This window comes from Pseudochaenichthys georgianus, unplaced genomic scaffold (assembly GCF_902827115.2).
Source record: "Pseudochaenichthys georgianus unplaced genomic scaffold, fPseGeo1.2 scaffold_2056_arrow_ctg1, whole genome shotgun sequence".
In the NCBI taxonomy this organism is placed as follows: Eukaryota; Metazoa; Chordata; class Actinopteri; order Perciformes; family Channichthyidae; genus Pseudochaenichthys; species Pseudochaenichthys georgianus.
Genome location: NW_027262755.1, coordinates 930 through 23,293, shown reverse-complemented (window position 1 = coordinate 23,293; position 22,364 = coordinate 930). Strand labels below are relative to the sequence as shown.

At 50.2% G+C, this 22,364-nt stretch overlaps 1 protein-coding gene across 1 annotated transcript; it reads right to left on the bottom strand.

Moving 5' to 3' along the window:
• Nucleotides 1-5,744: 5,744 nt before the first annotated feature.
• LOC117441856 (unconventional myosin-Vb-like) lies at nucleotides 5,745-21,948 on the bottom strand (the record flags this gene model as incomplete). Its single annotated transcript, XM_034077875.1, has 8 exons — nucleotides 5,745-5,842; nucleotides 6,745-6,879; nucleotides 7,877-7,960; nucleotides 8,050-8,172; nucleotides 8,270-8,410; nucleotides 12,680-12,761; nucleotides 12,884-13,149; nucleotides 21,839-21,948. Coding segments are annotated over 8 exons (1,039 nt in total), but the record flags the coding sequence as incomplete, so codon positions are not given.
• Nucleotides 21,949-22,364: the final 416 nt, after the last annotated feature.

Here is a 22,364-nt window from a genome sequence, read left to right as displayed (position 1 = left end):
TGACTCAGACGCCACGGTAGTTCCCAGGGTCTGATCCCCAGACAGCTGCTGACTCAGACGCCACGGTAGTTCTTAGGGTCTGATCCCCAGACAGCTGCTGACACAGACGCCACGGTAGTTCTTAGGGTCTGATCCCCAGACAGCTGCTGACACAGACGCCACGGTAGTTCTTAGGGTCTGATCCCCAGACAGCTGCTGACTCAGACGCCACGGTAGTTCTTAGGGTCTGATCCCCAGACAGCTGCTGACTCAGACGCCACGGTAGTTCTTAGGGTCTGATCCCCAGACAGCTGCTGACTCAGACGCCACGGTAGTTCTTAGGGTCTGATCCCCAGACAGCTGCTGACTCAGACGCCACGGTAGTTCCCAGGGTCTGATCCCCAGACAGCTGCTGACTCAGACGCCACGGTAGTTCCTAGGGTCTGATCCCCAGACAGCTGCTGACTCAGACGCCACGGTAGTTCTTAGGGTCTGATCCCCAGACAGCTGCTGACTCAGACGCCACGGTAGTTCTTAGGGTCTGATCCCCAGACAGCTGCTGACACAGACGCCACGGTAGTTCCTAGGGTCTGATCCCCAGACAGCTGCTGACTCAGACGCCACGGTAGTTCTTAGGGTCTGATCCCCAGACAGCTGCTGACTCAGACGCCACGGTAGTTCCTAGGGTCTGATCCCCAGACAGCTGCTGACTCAGACGCCACGGTAGTTCTTAGGGTCTGATCCCCAGACAGCTGCTGACTCAGACGCCACGGTAGTTCTTAGGGTCTGATCCCCAGACAGCTGCTGACACAGACGCCACGGTAGTTCTTAGGGTCTGATCCCCAGACAGCTGCTGACTCAGACGCCACGGTAGTTCTTAGGGTCTGATCCCCAGACAGCTGCTGACTCAGACGCCACGGTAGTTCTTAGGGTCTGATCCCCAGACAGCTGCTGACTCAGACGCCACGGTAGTTCCTAGGGTCTGATCCCCAGACAGCTGCTGACTCAGACGCCACGGTAGTTCTTAGGGTCTGATCCCCAGACAGCTGCTGACTCAGACGCCACGGTAGTTCTTAGGGTCTGATCCCCAGACAGCTGCTGACTCAGACGCCACGGTAGTTCTTAGGGTCTGATCCCCAGACAGCTGCTGACTCAGACGCCACGGTAGTTCTTAGGGTCTGATCCCCAGACAGCTGCTGACACAGACGCCACGGTAGTTCTTAGGGTCTGATCCCCAGACAGCTGCTGACTCAGACGCCACGGTAGTTCCTAGGGTCTGATCCCCAGACAGCTGCTGACTCAGACGCCACGGTAGTTCCTAGGGTCTGATCCCCAGACAGCTGCTGACTCAGACGCCACGGTAGTTCTTAGGGTCTGATCCCCAGACAGCTGCTGACTCAGACGCCACGGTAGTTCTTAGGGTCTGAGCCCCAGACAGCTGCTGACTCAGACGCCACGGTAGTTCTTAGGGTCTGATCCCCAGACAGCTGCTGACTCAGACGCCACGGTAGTTCTTAGGGTCTGATCCCCAGACAGCTGCTGACTCAGACGCCACGGTAGTTCTTAGGGTCTGATCCCCAGACAGCTGCTGACTCAGACGCCACGGTAGTTCTTAGGGTCTGATCCCCAGACAGCTGCTGACTCAGACGCCACGGTAGTTCCCAGGGTCTGATCCCCAGACAGCTGCTGACTCAGACGCCACGGTAGTTCCCAGGGTCTGATCCCCAGACAGCTGCTGACACAGACGCCACGGTAGTTCTTAGGGTCTGATCCCCAGACAGCTGCTGACTCAGACGCCACGGTAGTTCTTAGGGTCTGATCCCCAGACAGCTGCTGACTCAGACGCCACGGTAGTTCCTAGGGTCTGATCCCCAGACAGCTGCTGACACAGACGCCACGGTAGTTCTTAGGGTCTGATCCCCAGACAGCTGCTGACACAGACGCCACGGTAGTTCTTAGGGTCTGATCCCCAGACAGCTGCTGACTCAGACGCCACGGTAGTTCCCAGGGTCTGATCCCCAGACAGCTGCTGACACAGACGCCACGGTAGTTCTTAGGGTCTGATCCCCAGACAGCTGCTGACTCAGACGCCACGGTAGTTCCTAGGGTCTGATCCCCAGACAGCTGCTGACACAGACGCCACGGTAGTTCTTAGGGTCTGATCCCCAGACAGCTGCTGACACAGACGCCACGGTAGTTCTTAGGGTCTGATCCCCAGACAGCTGCTGACTCAGACGCCACGGTAGTTCCTAGGGTCTGATCCCCAGACAGCTGCTGACTCAGACGCCACGGTAGTTCTTAGGGTCTGATCCCCAGACAGCTGCTGACTCAGACGCCACGGTAGTTCCTAGGGTCTGATCCCCAGACAGCTGCTGACTCAGACGCCACGGTAGTTCTTAGGGTCTGATCCCCAGACAGCTGCTGACTCAGACGCCACGGTAGTTCCCAGGGTCTGATCCCCAGACAGCTGCTGACTCAGACGCCACGGTAGTTCCTAGGGTCTGATCCCCAGACAGCTGCTGACACAGACGCCACGGTAGTTCTTAGGGTCTGATCCCCAGACAGCCGCTGACACAGACGCCACGGTAGTTCTTAGGGTCTGATCCCCAGACAGCCGCTGACACAGACGCCACGGTAGTTCTTAGGGTCTGATCCCCAGACAGCTGCTGACTCAGACGCCACGGTAGTTCTTAGGGTCTGATCCCCAGACAGCCGCTGACACAGACGCCACGGTAGTTCTTAGGGTCTGATCCCCAGACAGCTGCTGACTCAGACGCCACGGTAGTTCTTAGGGTCTGATCCCCAGACAGCCGCTGACACAGACGCCACGGTAGTTCTTAGGGTCTGATCCCCAGACAGCCGCTGACACAGACGCCACGGTAGTTCTTAGGGTCTGATCCCCAGACAGCTGCTGACTCAGACGCCACGGTAGTTCTTAGGGTCTGATCCCCAGACAGCCGCTGACACAGACGCCACGGTAGTTCTTAGGGTCTGATCCCCAGACAGCTGCTGACTCAGACGCCACGGTAGTTCTTAGGGTCTGATCCCCAGACAGCTGCTGACTCAGACGCCACGGTAGTTCTTAGGGTCTGATCCCCAGACAGCTGCTGACTCAGACGCCACGGTAGTTCCCAGGGTCTGATCCCCAGACAGCTGCTGACTCAGACGCCACGGTAGTTCTTAGGGTCTGATCCCCAGACAGCTGCTGACTCAGACGCCACGGTAGTTCTTAGGGTCTGATCCCCAGACAGCCGCTGACACAGACGCCACGGTAGTTCTTAGGGTCTGATCCCCAGACAGCTGCTGACTCAGACGCCACGGTAGTTCCCAGGGTCTGATCCCCAGACAGCTGCTGACTCAGACGCCACGGTAGTTCTTAGGGTCTGATTGTCTCCACTCTTGTGAAGGGGAGTGAGCCCTTTGCACCAGAGGAACACATCCTGACTGCAATACGATGCTGAACAGCTTGAACTCTGGGGTGCTGCATCGGAGCATCTCCTTTTGAATGTTGTCTGGGCCTCAAGCTTTCCTTGGCCGGAGAGAGTGTGTCTGTGGTCACCTCCTCCCAAGTCATTGGGAATCAAGAGGCTTTTGGTGGTCTTTAATAGTTTCTTCTAATGTTTGGAGTTTCTCTTTTGTAATACACTGATCTGAATTCATTAGATGTATCGTCTTTGAACAAACGTTCTAAATGTTCTCTCCAGACGTCACCGTGTGGATGGTACTGCTTGGGTTGCTTTGTGCTGACGTTGTTCCACAGATCCCAGAATTGATTTTGATCAATGGCTTTCTCAATATCCTCAAGTTCCATGTGGGTATCATTTAGTTTCTTGTTCCTTATTGTACATTTATATTTGTTTAAGACGTCATTGTATCTGATGCGTAAGGCTGGGTTGTTTGGTTGCCGATGTTTTTCATTTGCTATTTTTCTCAGGTCTTTCTGATGGTCTTGCATTCCTGGTCAAACCATGTGTCAGCGTTTTGCCTTTTAACAGGCTTCCGTCTTTGCTTGATAAGGTCAGCTTTAATAGCTGCCTTGTGAAATATCATGTTGATATAATCAATGGCCATGTTTACACCGTCTTTGGTAGGACCATATTGATTTTGGTCAAATAGTGACATGTCATTTATCAGATCAGGTGAGTTCAAGGCCATGGTGAATGTGTCTCCACTGTCTGGGCCCACCTGTGAGCAGGATGTCATGTGTACAGCTGACTGGGCCCACCTGTGAGCAGGATGTCATGTGTACAGCTGTCTGGGCCCACCTGTGAGCAGGATGTCATGTGTACAGCTGTCTGGGCCCACCTGTAGGCAGGATGTCATGTGTACAGCTGTCTGGGCCCACCTGTAGGCAGGATGTCATGTGTACAGCTGACTGGGCCCACCTGTAGGCAGGATGTCATGTGTACAGCTGTCTGGGCCCACCTGTGAGCAGGATGTCATGTGTACAGCTGTCTGGGCCCACCTGTGAGCAGGATGTCATGTGTACAGCTGTCTGGGCCCACCTGTAGGCAGGATGTCATGTGTACAGCTGTCTGGGCCCACCTGTAAGTAGGATGTCATGTGTACAGCTGACTGGGCCCACCTGTAGGCAGGATGTCATGTGTACAGCTGTCTGGGCCCACCTGTAGGCAGGATGTCATGTGTACAGCTGACTGGGCCCACCTGTAGGCAGGATGTCATGTGTACAGCTGTCTGGGCCCACCTGTAAGTAGGATGTCATGTGTACAGCTGACTGGGCCCACCTGTAGGCAGGATGTCATGTGTACAGGTGTCTGGGCCCACCTGTGAGCAGGATGTCATGTGTACAGCTGTCTGGGCCCACCTGTGAGCAGGATGTCATGTGTACAGCTGTCTGGGCCCACCTATGAGCAGGATGTCATGTGTACAGCTGTCTGGGCCCACCTGTAGGCAGGATGTCATGTGTACAGCTGTCTGGGCCCACCTGTAAGTAGGATGTCATGTGTACAGCTGACTGGGCCCACCTGTAGGCAGGATGTCATGTGTACAGCTGTCTGGGCCCACCTGTGAGCAGGATGTCATGTGTACAGCTGACTGGGCCCACCTGTAGGCAGGATGTCATGTGTACAGCTGACTGGGCCCACCTGTAGGCAGGATGTCATGTGTACAGGTGTCTGGGCCCACCTGTGAGCAGGATGTCATGTGTACAGCTGTCTGGGCCCACCTGTGAGCAGGATGTCATGTGTACAGCTGTCTGGGCCCACCTGTGAGCAGGATGTCATGTGTACAGCTGTCTGGGCCCACCTGTAGGCAGGATGTCATGTGTACAGCTGTCTGGGCCCACCTGTAGGCAGGATGTCATGTGTACAGCTGACTGGGCCCACCTGTAGGCAGGATGTCATGTGTACAGCTGACTGGGTTCCCTTGTTGTGTCACTCATTGGACCTGAGAGTTTAAAGAACACATTGATTTTCTCTCTCTCTCTCTCTCTCTCTCTCTCTCTCTCTCTCTCTCTCTCTCTCTCTCTCTCTCTCTCTCTCTCTCTCTCTCAGGTTCACCACCAGGTGACTTCCTCCTGACTTCCTGCTTCCTCACCCTCTCTCTCCAGCACAGGTTAGCTCTGAGTGCTAGCATGCTAATGTGAACACAGAGCATGTTACTTCCAGAACACGTCTCATTGGTTCTGACAGCAACGCTTCTGATTGGGCTAGAACACAGCTGGGTGTTTCTAGAACACAGCTGGGTGTTTCTAGAACACAGCTGGGTGTTTCTAGAACACAGCTTCTCCAACAGAGAGGACTCACGAGAACGCCTCCTTGTAATCGTTGGGTTTGATGCAGCGGACGTAATGAGGAGTCGTCGCGTTCAGAGTCTCCATGAGCATGCGAAGAGAACTGCGGAACTGAATACACAGGAAACACGTCAGGAAACACGTCAGAGTGTATTTAGTGTACCTGGCAGTATATCGTATATATAATAAAGTACACAGAGTACCTGGCAGTATATCGTATATATAATAAAGTACACAGAGTACCTTGCAGTATATTGTATATATAATAAAGTACACAGAGTACCTTGCAGTATATTGTATATATAATAAAGTACACAGAGTACCTGGCAGTATATCGTATATATAATAAAGTACACAGAGTACCTGGCAGTATATCGTATATATAATAAAGTACACAGAGTACCTTGCAGTATATTGTATATATAATAAAGTACACAGAGTACCTTGCAGTATATTGTATATATAATAAAGTACACAGAGTACCTGGCAGTATATCGTATATATAATAAAGTACACAGAGTACCTGGCAGTATATCGTATATATAATAAAGTACACAGAGTACCTTGCAGTATATTGTATATATAATAAAGTACACAGAGTACCTGGCAGTATATCGTATATATAATAAAGTACACAGAGTACCTTGCAGTATATTGTATATATAATAAAGTACACAGAGTACCTGGCAGTATATTGTATATATAATAAAGTACACAGAGTACCTTGCAGTATATCGTATATGTGTATACAGTATATAGTTAGATATAATAAAGTACACAGAGTACCTTGCAGTATATAGTTATATATAATAAAGTACACAGAGTACCTTGCAGTATATCGTATATGTGTATACAGTATATAGTTAGATATAATAAAGTACACAGAGTACCTGGCAGTATATAGTTATATATAATAAAGTACACAGAGTACCTGGCAGTATATAGTTATATATAATAAAGTACACAGAGTACCTGGCAGTATATAGTTATATATAATAAAGTACACAGAGTACCTGGTGGCCCACGGTCTTGCGGTGCTCTTTGTTCGCGGGTCGAGGCGTCGGCTTCGCCGGTCGGACGTTCACTCTGGACGACTTCGGGGGGGCGACGTCCTCTTTCTCATTAAACAGATCTGCAACCAGCTGGAACTGAGAGGAACAGGGTGTGTGTGACCCTGGTTCTGGTTCTGACCCTGGTTCTAACTCTGACCCTGGTTCTGTTTCTGACCCTGGTTCTGTTTCTGACCCTGGTTCTAACTCTGGTTCTAAATCTGACCTTGGTTCTGGTTCTAACTCTGACCTTGGTTCTGGTTCTAACTCTGACCCTGGTTCTGGTTCTAACTCGGACCTTGGTTCTGGTTCTGACCCTGGTTCTAACTCTGGTTCTAACTCTGACCCTGGTTCTGGTTCTAACTCGGACCTTGGTTCTGGTTCTGACCCTGGTTCTAACTCTGGTTCTAACTCTGACCCTGGTTCTGTTTCTGACCCTGGTTCTAACTCTGACCGTGGTTCTTGTTCTGACCCTGGTTCTAACTCTGATCCTGGTTCTAGTTCTAACTCTGACCTTGGTTCTGGTTCTGACCCTGGTTCTAACTCTGGTTCTAACTCTGACCCTGGTTCTGTTTCTGACCCTGGTTCTAACTCTGACCGTTGTTCTGGTTCTGATCCTGGTTCTGGTTCTAACTCTGATCCTGGTTCTGGTTCTAACTCTGACCCTGGTTCTAACTCTGACTGTGGTTCTGACCATGGTTCTAACCCTGCTTCTGACTCTGACCCTGGTTCTGTTTCGGAGGTTCTGATCCCGGTTCTGGTTCTAACTCTGACCCTGGTTCGGTTTCTGACCCTGGTTCTAACTCTGACTGTGGTTCTGACCATGGTTCTAACCCTGGTTCTGACTCTGGTTCTGTTTCGGACCCTGGTTCTAACTCTGACCGGGGATCTGGTTCTGATCCTGGTTCTGGTTCTAACTCTGACCCTGGTTCTAACTCTGACCGGGGCTCTGGTTCTGATCCTGGTTCTGGTTCTAACTCTGACCCTGGTTCTGACCTTGTTTCTAACTATGGTTCTAACTCTGATCCCGGTTCTGGTTCTAACTCTGACCCTGGTTCTGTTCTGGCTCTGACCCTGGTTCTGGTTCTGGTGTTACCTGGCTGGCCTTCAGGATGTTGATCTGCTCCTCGTACACGGTGTCTCTGTTCTTCTCCAGGAACCCTTCACACTCGTACTCCACCTGCCGGTCACATGATGAGAAGTTGTCATGGAGATGAACAGTCTATCGAGCCGTGTTACCACGGGTGACACGACGGTGTTTCTGAGCACCTTGTCGGCGAAGTGGTTGATGATGAAGGAGGTGTTGGACATGCGGGGCTTCTGGAAGTGAGCGCTGCTCGAGTGTTTCTGGTACAGCTTCTGGGCCCAGTTCTGGTCCGTGCCTTTGGGAACCTACAACAGGAAGTGGCTGGTTAATACCAGCAGGAAGTGAAGTCTGTCAAACAATAATACAACACAGATGAAAAGTGAATCTAGCACCACCACTGACTTTACACTCTTCGTCCAGCAGGTCCAGGACCCCCAGCCGGGCCTCGATCAGGTCGATGCACGGCTGGTTATCGCAGAAGTCTATCAGGGTCCAGGGAATAAGCTCCTTCATGTACTCCTCCTGCTCCAGCTTGAACACATGCTGAGGACACACATCGTACCTTCAGATATCTGTCCCATAGCAGAGCTAACGCTATATACCACCTTCAGAGCAGAGCTAACGCTATATACCACCTTCAGAGCAGAGCTAACGCTATATACCACCTTCAGAGCAGAGCTAACTCTATATACCACCTTCAGAGCAGAGCTAACTCTATATACCACCTTCAGAGCAGAGCTAACTCTATATACCACCTTCAGAGCAGAGCTAACTCTATATACCACCTTCAGAGCAGAGCTAACTCTATATACCACCTTCAGAGCAGAGCTAACTCTATATACCACCTTCAGAGCAGTGCTAACTCTATATACCACCTTCAGAGCAGAGCTAACTCTATATACCACCTTCAGAGCAGAGCTAACTCTATATACCACCTTCAGAGCAGAGCTAACTCTATATACCACCTTCAGAGCAGAGCTAACTCTATATACCACCTTCAGAGCAGAGCTAACTCTATATACCACCTTCAGAGCAGTGCTAACTCTATATACCACCTTCAGAGCAGAGCTAACTCTATATACCACCTTCAGGGCAGAGCTAACTCTATATACCACCTTCAGAGCAGAGCTAACTCTATATACCACCTTCAGAGCAGAGCTAACTCTATATACCACCTTCAGAGCAGAGCTAACTCTATATACCACCTTCAGAGCAGAGCTAACTCTATATACCACCTTCAGAGCAGAGCTAACTCTATATACCACCTTCAGAGCAGAGCTAACGCTATATACCACCTTCAGAGCAGAGATAACTCTATATACCACCTTCAGAGCAGAGCTAACTCTATATACCACCTTCAGAGCAGAGCTAACTCTATATACCACCTTCAGAGCAGAGCTAACGCTATATACCACCTTCAGAGCAGAGATAACTCTATATACCACCTTCAGAGCAGAGATAACTCTATATACCACCTTCAGAGCAGAGCTAACGCTATATACCACCTTCAGAGCAGAGCTAACTCTATATACCACCTTCAGGGCAGAGCTAACTCTATATACCACCTTCAGAGCAGAGCTAACGCTATATACCACCTTCAGAGCAGAGATAACGCTATATACCACCTTCAGAGCAGAGCTAACTCTATATACCACCTTCAGAGCAGAGCTAACGCTATATACCACCTTCAGAGCAGAGCTAACGCTATATACCACCTTCAGAGCAGAGCTAACGCTATATACCACCTTCAGAGCAGAGCTAACGCTATATACCACCTTCAGAGCAGAGCTAACTCTATATACCACCTTCAGAGCAGAGCTAACGCTATATACCACCTTCAGAGCAGAGCTAACTCTATATACCACCTTCAGAGCAGAGCTAACTCTATATACCACCTTCAGAGCAGAGCTAACTCTATATACCACCTTCAGGGCAGAGCTAACGCTATATAACACCTTCAGAGCAGAGCTAACTCTATATACCACCTTCAGAGCAGAGCTAACGCTATATACCACCTTCAGAGCAGAGCTAACTCTATATACCACCTTCAGAGCAGAGCTAACTCTATATACCACCTTCAGGGCAGAGCTAACGCTATATAACACCTTCAGAGCAGAGCTAACTCTATATACCACCTTCAGAGCAGAGCTAACGCTATATACCACCTTCAGAGCAGAGCTAACTCTATATACCACCTTCAGAGCAGAGCTAACGCTATATACCACCTTCAGAGCAGAGCTAACTCTATATACCACCTTCAGAGCAGAGCTAACTCTATATACCACCTTCAGAGCAGAGCTAACTCTATATACCACCTTCAGAGCAGAGCTAACTCTATATACCACCTTCAGAGCAGAGCTAACTCTATATACCACCTTCAGAGCAGAGCTAACGCTATATACCACCTTCAGAGCAGAGCTAACTCTATATACCACCTTCAGAGCAGAGCTAACGCTATATACCACCTTCAGAGCAGAGCTAACTCTATATACCACCTTCAGAGCAGAGCTAACTCTATATACCACCTTCAGGGCAGAGCTAACGCTATATACCACCTTCAGAGCAGAGCTAACTCTATATACCACCTTCAGAGCAGAGCTAACTCTATATACCACCTTCAGAGCAGAGCTAACTCTATATACCACCTTCAGAGCAGAGCTAACTCTATATACCACCTTCAGAGCAGAGCTAACGCTATATACCACCTTCAGAGCAGAGCTAACGCTATATACCACCTTCAGAGCAGAGCTAACTCTATATACCACCTTCAGAGCAGAGCTAACTCTATATACCACCTTCAGAGCAGAGCTAACGCTATATACCACCTTCAGAGCAGAGCTAACTCTATATACCACCTTCAGAGCAGAGCTAACGCTATATACCACCTTCAGAGCAGAGCTAACTCTATATACCACCTTCAGAGCAGAGCTAACGCTATATACCACCTTCAGAGCAGAGCTAACTCTATATACCACCTTCAGAGCAGAGCTAACGCTATATACCACCTTCATAGCAGAGCTAACGCTATATACCACCTTCAGAGCAGAGCTAACTCTATATACCACCTTCAGAGCAGAGCTAACGCTATATACCACCTTCAGAGCAGAGCTAACTCTATATACCACCTTCAGAGCAGAGCTAACTCTATATACCACCTTCAGAGCAGAGCTAACGCTATATACCACCTTCAGAGCAGAGCTAACTCTATATACCACCTTCAGAGCAGAGCTAACTCTATATACCACCTTCAGAGCAGAGCTAACGCCATATACCACCTTCAGAGCAGAGCTAACGCTATATACCACCTTCAGAGCAGAGCTAACTCTATATACCACCTTCAGAGCAGAGCTAACTCTATATACCACCTTCATAGCAGAGCTAACTCTATATACCACCTTCAGAGCAGAGCTAACTCTATATACCACCTTCAGAGCAGAGCTAACTCTATATACCACCTTCAGGGCAGAGCTAACTCTATATACCACCTTCATAGCAGAGCTAACTCTATATACCACCTTCAGAGCAGAGCTAACGCTATATACCACCTTCAGAGCAGAGCTAACTCTATATACCACCTTCAGGGCAGAGCTAACGCTATATACCACCTTCAGAGCAGAGCTAACGCTATATACCACCTTCAGGGCAGAGCTAACTCTATATACCACCTTCAGAGCAGAGCTAACTCTATATACCACCTTCAGAGCAGAGCTAACGCTATATACCACCTTCAGAGCAGAGCTAACGCTATATACCACCTTCATAGCAGAGCTAACTCTATATACCACCTTCAGAGCAGAGCTAACTCTATATACCACCTTCAGAGCAGAGCTAACTCTATATACCACCTTCAGAGCAGAGCTAACGCTATATACCACCTTCAGAGCAGAGCTAACGCTATATACCACCTTCATAGCAGAGCTAACTCTATATACCACCTTCAGAGCAGAGCTAACTCTATATACCACCTTCAGAGCAGAGCTAACTCTATATACCACCTTCAGAGCAGAGCTAACTCTATATACCACCTTCAGAGCAGAGCTAACTCTATATACCACCTTCAGAGCAGAGCTAACTCTATATACCACCTTCAGAGCAGAGCTAACGCTATATACCACCTTCAGGGCAGAGCTAACTCTATATACCACCTTCAGAGCAGAGCTAACGCTATATACCACCTTCAGAGCAGAGCTAACTCTATATACCACCTTCAGAGCAGAGCTAACGCTATATACCACCTTCAGAGCAGAGCTAACTCTATATACCACCTTCAGAGCAGAGCTAACTCTATATACCACCTTCAGAGCAGAGCTAACTCTATATACCACCTTCAGAGCAGAGCTAACTCTATATACCACCTTCAGAGCAGAGCTAACGCTATATACCACCTTCAGAGCAGAGCTAACGCTATATACCACCTTCAGGGCAGAGCTAACGCTATATACCACCTTCAGAGCAGAGCTAACGCTATATACCACCTTCAGAGCAGAGCTAACTCTATATACCACCTTCAGAGCAGAGCTAACGCTATATACCACCTTCAGGGCAGAGCTAACGCTATATACCACCTTCAGAGCAGAGCTAACGCTATATACCACCTTCAGAGCAGAGCTAACTCTATATACCACCTTCAGAGCAGAGCTAACTCTATATACCACCTTCAGAGCAGAGCTAACGCTATATACCACCTTCAGATATAAACCAGATATCAGAATCTTACTGCAGGATATCTAAAGAGACAGAGGCTCAAACTGCACACATCATATCTTCCTCTGCATGATTCAGAAACACCCTGCAGGTTTTAAAGAGGCTCACAGAGTTGAACTGCTGCTGAAGCTTCTCGTTGGCGTAGTTGATGCAGAACTGCTCAAAGCTGTTGACCTCGAACGTCTCGAAGCTGCAGCAAAACGAAACAAAAGACACAAAAACAAACTGAATGTGTCAAGTATGAATTGGTCCAGGATCTGACAGTCGCAGATCATTGGTTATTATGGTCATGTAATCATTCAGGGGAATCACCCGTAGATGTCGAGCACTCCGATGAACGAGTGCTGTTTGGACGAGCTCTGGAGGACTTTGTTGATGTGGTCCACGATCCAGTCGAACATGCGGGCGTAGATGTGTTTGGCGAGCGCATTGCGGGCGTTCTCCGCCTGCTTCTTGGACATCTTCTTCAGGTACGTCTCCGATGAGGTGACCAGCTTCCTGTGACAGAGCCAGTGCTCCATCTGCTGCAGCTCCACGCCCAGCAGCCGGCTGAAGTGCTGCAGGTGGAGGTCGTCCCTCTGCAACAAAGAGCCCCGTTAGCTGACAACGCTAACCTGGACCACACATGATGCTAACATACCGACACGTGGCCAGCTGACGCTAACGTAATAATAATAATGCATTTTATTTATATAGCGCTTTTCACAACTCAAAGACGCTTTACAGGATGAGGGAGGGTAGACAAACAAGGACAGGCAAACAAGTAAGTACAAAATAAAAAGGCAGTCGAGAGGAAGTTGATTGAGAGGGGGGGGCTTATGGGTAGACAGAGTTGAAAAGATGTGTTTTGAGGCGGGACTGAAAGACTGTGAGGGACTCAGAGTCACTTGGGGGAGGGAGTTCCAGAGCCTAGGAGCTGCCACTGAGAAGGCTCTGTCCCCAAAGCTGCAGAGTGTGGATGTGGGAGTGGATAGGAGTCCGGCTGCGGTGGATCTGAGGGACCGTGGGGGGTCTGAGGGACCGTGGGGGTTGATAAGAAGTGAGAAGGTGTGTGAGATAAGGGGGGGCCAGATGGTGGAGTGCTTTGTAGGTGAGGACCAGAACTTTGTAGTTGATGCGATGGGAGACAGGAAGCCAGTGGAGGTCTTTGAGGACTGGGGTGATGCCATGGTGTGGTCTGCGTGAGGAGACGTGCAGCTGCATGTTGAACCTGTTGGAGTCTGTTGAGGGATATAGTGCTGATGCCGTAAAGAAGTGCGTTGCAGTAGTCGAGGCGGGAGGAAATGAAGGCATGGATTAGTCGTTCGGCTGCGGGCGGTGAGAGAGGGTAGGATTTTTGCAATATTGCGGAGGTGGAAAAAGCAGGTTTTGACTGTTTGGCGGATGTGAGGTTCGAGGGAGAGGGTGGGGTCAAAGATTGGAGGGGAAACAATGGAGCCATCGATGGTGAGAGTTATGTTGGTGACCTTGCTGAGGGTGGATTTGGAGCCGATTAGGAGGAGTTCTGTTTTGTTGCTGTTCAGTTTGAGGAGGTTATGTTGCATCCAAGCTTTAATAGCTGTCAGACAGGAGTCGATGTGGGTGAGGGGCGGGTTATGGAGGGGTTTGGGGCTGAGGTAGATCTGAGTGTCATCAGCATAGCAGTGGAAGTCCAGGTTGAAGTGGCGGAGTATCTGACCGAGGGGGAGGATGTAAATGATGAAGAGGGGGCCGAGTACTGAACCTTGAGGAACGCCTTCGGTGACTGAAGCTGTGGCAGAGGAGTGGTTTGGGAGGGAGATGAAGTGGGTAGGACTGGAGCCATCGAAGGCTGCACTCAGGTCGAGGAGGGTGAGGATGTTGAGGGAACCAGTGTCAGCAGAGGTGAGGAGGTCATTGAGGACTTTGATGAGTGCAGTTTCTGTGCTTTGGTGAGGACGAAATCCAGACTGAAGGAGTTCATAAAGCTGGTTGGTTTGGAGATGGCAGTGAATTTGTTTGGCTACAATGCGTTCAAGAGTTTTTGAGAGGAATGGTAGGATGAAGATGGGGCGGTAGTTACTGAGGGAGGAGGGATCCAGACCAGGTTTTATGAGGATTGGAGTAACGGCAGCAGTTTTGAAGGCAGAGGGGACGGTTCCTTGGGACAGCGAGGAGTTGAAAAGTTTAGCAAGATAGGGGCAGAGGACGGGGAGGCAGGACTTCAGGAGAGGAGGGTAGAGGGTCAAGGGAGCAGGTTGTGGGATTTGAGGAACCGACCAGGTTGAACTGGGAGAGGCGGCGCTGGGGAGGAGGAGTCGGGAGGTCAAGGGAGATGGGGGAGAAGCGGTGGAGGTTGGTGGAGAGGCTTGTGTGTCAGATGGAGCTGAGCAGGAGTGGTTAATGGCGTTCATTTTGTCTGCGAAAAACTGGAGGAATGAGCTGCAAGTAGCGGAAGTAGAAGTAGGGAGGTTATCAGCACGGGGTTTGAAGAGCTTGTTAACTGTGGAGAAGAGGGTCCTGGGGTTACGGGAGGGGTCAGTGAAGATGTTGGAGAGGTAGGCAGGTTTAGCGGCAATAAGAGCATCTTTGTATGCATTGAGATGGAGTTGGTAGCTTATGGAATGGACTGTGAGGGATGATTTCTTTGAAAGACGTTCAAGTTGGCGGCCTCGCTGCTTCATTTTACGCAGTGCGGGTGTGAACCAGGGCGAGGAGGTCTTGAAAGTAACAGTTTTATTTTTGAGGGGGGCTCGAGTGTTGAGGTGGTTGAGCAGATCGTCAGGTGAGCTGAGGGTTGCGTCCAGGGGGAGATTAGACGATAGCAGTTCGGGGAGATGGTTACGGAAGGTGATGTTTCTGGGTGGGCAGGGGTTTTCGGGTGGGGGGGGAAATGGTGAATTGTATGAGTTTGTGGTCGGAGAGGGGAAATGGGCAAGGGTGGAGGTCAATCACTGGGAGGTTGGTAGAGCAGACGAGGTCAAGGATGTGTCCTTTGTCATGAGTGGGGAAGGTGACATGTTGGGCGATAGAGTAATTGTCCAGTAGGGTTGTGAATTCGGATGCCAGCTTGCAGGTGGGTGAGTCAATGTGAATGTTGAGGTCACCAAGTAGTAACAGACGTTGAGAGAGGGATGAGGCAAGTGTGAGGAATTCAGTGAAATCGGAGAGGAAGGAGGGATGAGGTTTAGGAGGCCGGTAGATGAGGATGACTGTCAGTGAGGGAGGGGCTTTGAAGGCAATGAATTCAAAGGATGATACTGAGGGGAGAGTTAGTTCTGTGATCTGGATGTTCTGATTGTGGATTACAGCAAGGCCACCACCACGGCGGGAGGGGCGGGGTTTAGTGATGTATTTAAAGCCAGGGGGGATGTTTGGTTGAGGGAGAAGAAGTAATCGGGCTGTTGCCAGGTTTAGGTGAGCAGAAGGAAATCAAGGGATTTTTCCAAGATTAGTTCATGGAGGATGAGGGCTTTCTTGTTGAGTGACACGTGACAGCAGCTGACACTAACTAGACACACCTGACAGCAGCTGATGCTAACGTAGAGACACGTGACAGCAGCTGATGCTAACGTAGAGACACCTGACAGCAGCTGATGCTAACGTAGAGACACCTGACAGCAGCTGATGCTAACGTAGAGACACCTGACAGCAGCTGACACTAACTAGACACACCTGACAGCAGCTGATGCTAACGTAGACGCAGCTGATGCTAACGTAGAGACACGTGACAGCAGCTGATGCTAACGTAGAGACACCTGACAGCAGCTGATGCTAACGTAGAGACACCTGACAGCAGCTGATGCTAACGTAGACACACCTGACAGCAGCTGATGCTAACGTAGAGACACCTGACAGCAGCTGACACTAACTAGACACACCTGACAGCAGCTGATGCTAACGTAGACGCAGCTGATGCTAACGTAGAGACACGTGACAGCAGCTGATGCTAACGTAGAGACACCTGACAGCAGCTGATGCTAACTAGACACACCTGACAGCAGCTGATGCTAACGTAGAGACACCTGACAGCAGCTGATGCTAACGTAGAGACACGTGACAGCAGCTGATGCTAACGTAGACACACCTGACAGCAGCTGATGCTAACGTAGAGACACCTGACAGCAGCTGATGCTAACGTAGAGACACGTGACAGCAGCTGATGCTAACGTAGAGACACCTGACAGCAGCTGATGCTAACGTAGACACACCTGACAGCAGCTGATGCTAACGTAGAGACACCTGACAGCAGCTGATGCTAACGTAGAGACACCTGACAGCAGCTGACACTAACTAGACACACCTGACAGCAGCTGATGCTAACGTAGACGCAGCTGATGCTAACGTAGAGACACGTGACAGCAGCTGATGCTAACTAGACACACCTGACAGCAGCTGATGCTAACGTAGAGACACGTGACAGCAGCTGATGCTAACGTAGAGACACCTGACAGCAGCTGATGCTAACGTAGAGACACCTGACAGCAGCTGATGCTAACGTAGAGACACCTGACAGCAGCTGACACTAACTAGACACACCTGACAGCAGCTGATGCTAACGTAGACGCAGCTGATGCTAACGTAGAGACACGTGACAGCAGCTGATGCTAACGTAGAGACACCTGACAGCAGCTGATGCTAACGTAGAGACACCTGACAGCAGCTGATGCTAACGTAGAGACACCTGACAGCAGCTGATGCTAACGTAGAGACACCTGACAGCAGCTGACACTAACTAGACACACCTGACAGCAGCTGATGCTAACGTAGACGCAGCTGATGCTAACGTAGAGACACCTGACAGCAGCTGATGCTAACGTAGAGACACCTGACAGCAGCTGACACTAACTAGACACACCTGACAGCAGCTGATGCTAACGTAGACGCAGCTGATGCTAACGTAGAGACACGTGACAGCAGCTGATGCTAACGTAGAGACACCTGACAGCAGCTGATGCTAACGTAGAGACACCTGACAGCAGCTGATGCTAACGTAGAGACACCTGACAGCAGCTGATGCTAACTAGACACACCTGACAGCAGCTGATGCTAACGTAGACACACCTGACAGCAGCTGATGCTAACGTAGAGACACCTGACAGCAGCTGATGCTAACGTAGAGACACGTGACAGCAGCTGATGCTAACGTAGAGACACCTGACAGCAGCTGATGCTAACGTAGAGACACGTGACAGCAGCTGATGCTAACGTAGAGACACGTGACAGCAGCTGATGCTAACGTAGAGACACGTGACAGCAGCTGATGCTAACGTAGAGACACGTGACAGCAGCTGATGCTAACGTAGAGACACGTGACAGCAGCTGATGCTAACGTAGAGACACGTGACAGCAGCTGATGCTAACTAGACACACCTGACAGCAGCTGATGCTAACGTAGACACACCTGACAGCAGCTGATGCTAACGTAGAGACACCTGACAGCAGCTGATGCTAACGTAGAGACACGTGACAGCAGCTGATGCTAACGTAGAGACACCTGACAGCAGCTGATGCTAACGTAGAGACACGTGACAGCAGCTGATGCTAACGTAGAGACACGTGACAGCAGCTGATGCTAACGTAGAGACACGTGACAGCAGCTGATGCTAACGTAGAGACACGTGACAGCAGCTGATGCTAACGTAGAGACACGTGACAGCAGCTGATGCTAACGTAGAGACACGAACAGCAGCTGATGCTAACGTAGACACACCTGACAGCAGCTGATGCTAACGTAGAGACACCTGACAGCAGCTGATGCTAACGTAGAGACACGTGACAGCAGCTGATGCTAACGTAGAGACACGTGACAGCAGCTGATGCTAACGTAGAGACACGTGACAGCAGCTGATGCTAACGTAGAGACACGTGACAGCAGCTGATGCTAACGTAGAGACACCTGACAGCAGCTGATGCTAACGTAGAGACACGTGACAGCAGCTGATGCTAACGTAGAGACACGTGACAGCAGCTGATGCTAACGTAGAGACACGTGACAGCAGCTGATGCTAACGTAGACACACCTGACAGCAGCTGATGCTAACGTAGAGACACCTGACAGCAGCTGATGCTAACGTAGAGACACCTGACAGCAGCTGATGCTAACGTAGAGACACCTGACAGCAGCTGATGCTAACGTAGAGACACCTGACAGCAGCTGATGCTAACGTAGAGACACGTGACAGCAGCTGATGCTAACGTAGAGACACCTGACAGCAGCTGATGCTAACGTAGACACACCTGACAGCAGCTGATGCTAACGTAGAGACACCTGACAGCAGCTGATGCTAACGTAGAGACACCTGACAGCAGCTGATGCTAACGTAGACACACCTGACAGCAGCTGATGCTAACGTAGACGCAGCTGATGCTAACGTAGAGACACGTGACAGCAGCTGATGCTAACGTAGAGACACCTGACAGCAGCTGATGCTAACGTAGAGACACCTGACAGCAGCTGATGCTAACTAGACACACCTGACAGCAGCTGATGCTAACGTAGAGACACCTGACAGCAGCTGATGCTAACTAGACACACCTGACAGCAGCTGATGCTAACGTAGAGACACGTGACAGCAGCTGATGCTAACGTAGACACACCTGACAGCAGCTGATGCTAACGTAGAGACACGTGACAGCAGCTGATGCTAACGTAGAGACACGTGACAGCAGCTGATGCTAACGTAGAGACACGTGACAGCAGCTGATGCTAACGTAGAGACACCTGACAGCAGCTGATGCTAACGTAGAGACACGTGACAGCAGCTGATGCTAACGTGGAGACACCTGACAGCAGCTGATGCTAACGTAGAGACACCTGACAGCAGCTGATGCTAACGTGGAGACACCTGACAGCAGCTGATGCTAACGTAGAGACACGTGACAGCAGCTGATGCTAACGTAGAGACACCTGACAGCAGCTGATGCTAACGTAGAGACACGTGACAGCAGCTGATGCTAACGTAGAGACACCTGACAGCAGCTGATGCTAACGTAGAGACACGTGACAGCAGCTGATGCTAACGTAGAGACACGTGACAGCAGCTGATGCTAACGTAGAGACACGTGACAGCAGCTGATGCTAACTAGACACACCTGACAGCAGCTGATGCTAACGTAGAGACACGTGACAGCAGCTGATGCTAACGTAGACACACCTGACAGCAGCTGATGCTAACGTAGAGACACCTGACAGCAGCTGATGCTAACGTAGAGACACCTGACAGCAGCTGATGCTAACGTAGAGACACCTGACAGCAGCTGATGCTAACGTAGAGACACGTGACAGCAGCTGATGCTAACGTAGAGACACCTGACAGCAGCTGATGCTAACGTAGAGACACGTGACAGCAGCTGATGCTAACGTAGAGACACCTGACAGCAGCTGATGCTAACGTAGACACACCTGACAGCAGCTGATGCTAACGTAGAGACACCTGACAGCAGCTGATGCTAACGTAGAGACACCTGACAGCAGCTGATGCTAACGTAGACACACCTGACAGCAGCTGATGCTAACGTAGACGCAGCTGATGCTAACGTAGAGACACGTGACAGCAGCTGATGCTAACGTAGAGACACCTGACAGCAGCTGATGCTAACGTAGAGACACCTGACAGCAGCTGATGCTAACTAGACACACCTGACAGCAGCTGATGCTAACGTAGAGACACCTGACAGCAGCTGATGCTAACTAGACACACCTGACAGCAGCTGATGCTAACGTAGAGACACGTGACAGCAGCTGATGCTAACGTAGAGACACCTGACAGCAGCTGATGCTAACGTAGAGACACGTGACAGCAGCTGATGCTAACGTGGAGACACCTGACAGCAGCTGATGCTAACGTAGAGACACGTGACAGCAGCTGATGCTAACGTAGAGACACGTGACAGCAGCTGATGCTAACGTAGAGACACGTGACAGCAGCTGATGCTAACGTAGAGACACGTGACAGCAGCTGATGCTAACGTAGAGACACCTGACAGCAGCTGATGCTAACGTAGAGACACCTGACAGCAGCTGATGCTAACGTAGAGACACGTGACAGCAGCTGATGCTAACGTAGAGACACGTGACAGCAGCTGATGCTAACGTAGAGACACGTGACAGCAGCTGATGCTAACGTAGAGACACGTGACAGCAGCTGATGCTAACGTAGAGACACGTGACAGCAGCTGATGCTAACGTAGAGACACGTGACAGCAGCTGATGCTAACGTAGAGACACCTGACAGCAGCTGATGCTAACGTAGAGACACCTGACAGCAGCTGATGCTAACGTAGAGACACCTGACAGCAGCTGATGCTAACGTAGAGACACGTGACAGCAGCTGATGCTAACGTAGAGACACCTGACAGCAGCTGATGCTAACGTAGAGACACCTGACAGCAGCTGATGCTAACGTAGAGACACGTGACAGCAGCTGATGCTAACGTAGAGACACGTGACAGCAGCTGATGCTAACGTAGAGACACGTGACAGCAGCTGATGCTAACGTAGAGACACCTGACAGCAGCTGATGCTAACGTAGAGACACCTGACAGCAGCTGATGCTAACGTAGAGACACGTGACAGCAGCTGATGCTAACGTAGAGACACGTGACAGCAGCTGATGCTAACGTAGAGACACCTGACAGCAGCTGATGCTAACGTAGAGACACCTGACAGCAGCTGATGCTAACGTAGAGACACGTGACAGCAGCTGATGCTAACGTAGAGACACCTGACAGCAGCTGATGCTAACGTAGAGACACCTGACAGCAGCTGATGCTAACGTAGACACACCTGACAGCAGCTGATGCTAACGTAGAGACACGTGACAGCAGCTGATGCTAACGTAGAGACACCTGACAGCAGCTGATGCTAACGTAGAGACACGTGACAGCAGCTGATGCTAACGTAGAGACACCTGACAGCAGCTGATGCTAACGTAGAGACACCTGACAGCAGCTGATGCTAACGTAGAGACACGTGACAGCAGCTGATGCTAACGTAGAGACACGTGACAGCAGCTGATGCTAACGTAGAGACACGTGACAGCAGCTGATGCTAACGTAGAGACACCTGACAGCAGCTGATGCTAACGTAGAGACACCTGACAGCAGCTGATGCTAACGTGGAGACACCTGACAGCAGCTGATGCTAACGTAGAGACACCTGACAGCAGCTGATGCTAACGTGGAGACACCTGACAGCAGCTGATGCTAACGTAGAGACACGTGACAGCAGCTGATGCTAACGTAGAGACACCTGACAGCAGCTGATGCTAACGTAGAGACACGTGACAGCAGCTGATGCTAACGTACAGGCACGTGACACGACTCTCCGTCTCGCTCTGTGCAGATTTCGATGTTCCCGAGGTGAAGGATGGATGCCACCACTTTGAAGATGCTGTTCTGACTGCTTTCCTTTATCCCTGAAAAAACACAAAATATACATTATAGTTATATCACAGGTTCCTCTATCAGGTGCTATATCACAGGTTCCTCCATCAGGTGCTATATCACAGGTTCCTCCATCAGGTGCTATATCACAGGTTCCTCTATCAGGTGCTATATCACAGGTTCCTCCATCAGGTGCTATATCACAGGTTCCTCCATCAGGTGCTATATCACAGGTTCCTCCATCAGGTGCTATATCACAGGTTCCTCCATCAGGTGCTATATCACAGGTTCCTCCATCAGGTGCTATATCACAGGTTCCTCTATCAGGTGCTATATCACAGGTTCCTCCATCAGGTGCTATATCACAGGTTCCTCCATCAGGTGCTATATCACAGGTTCCTCCATCAGGTGCTATATCACAGGTTCCTCCTATCAGGTGCTATATCAC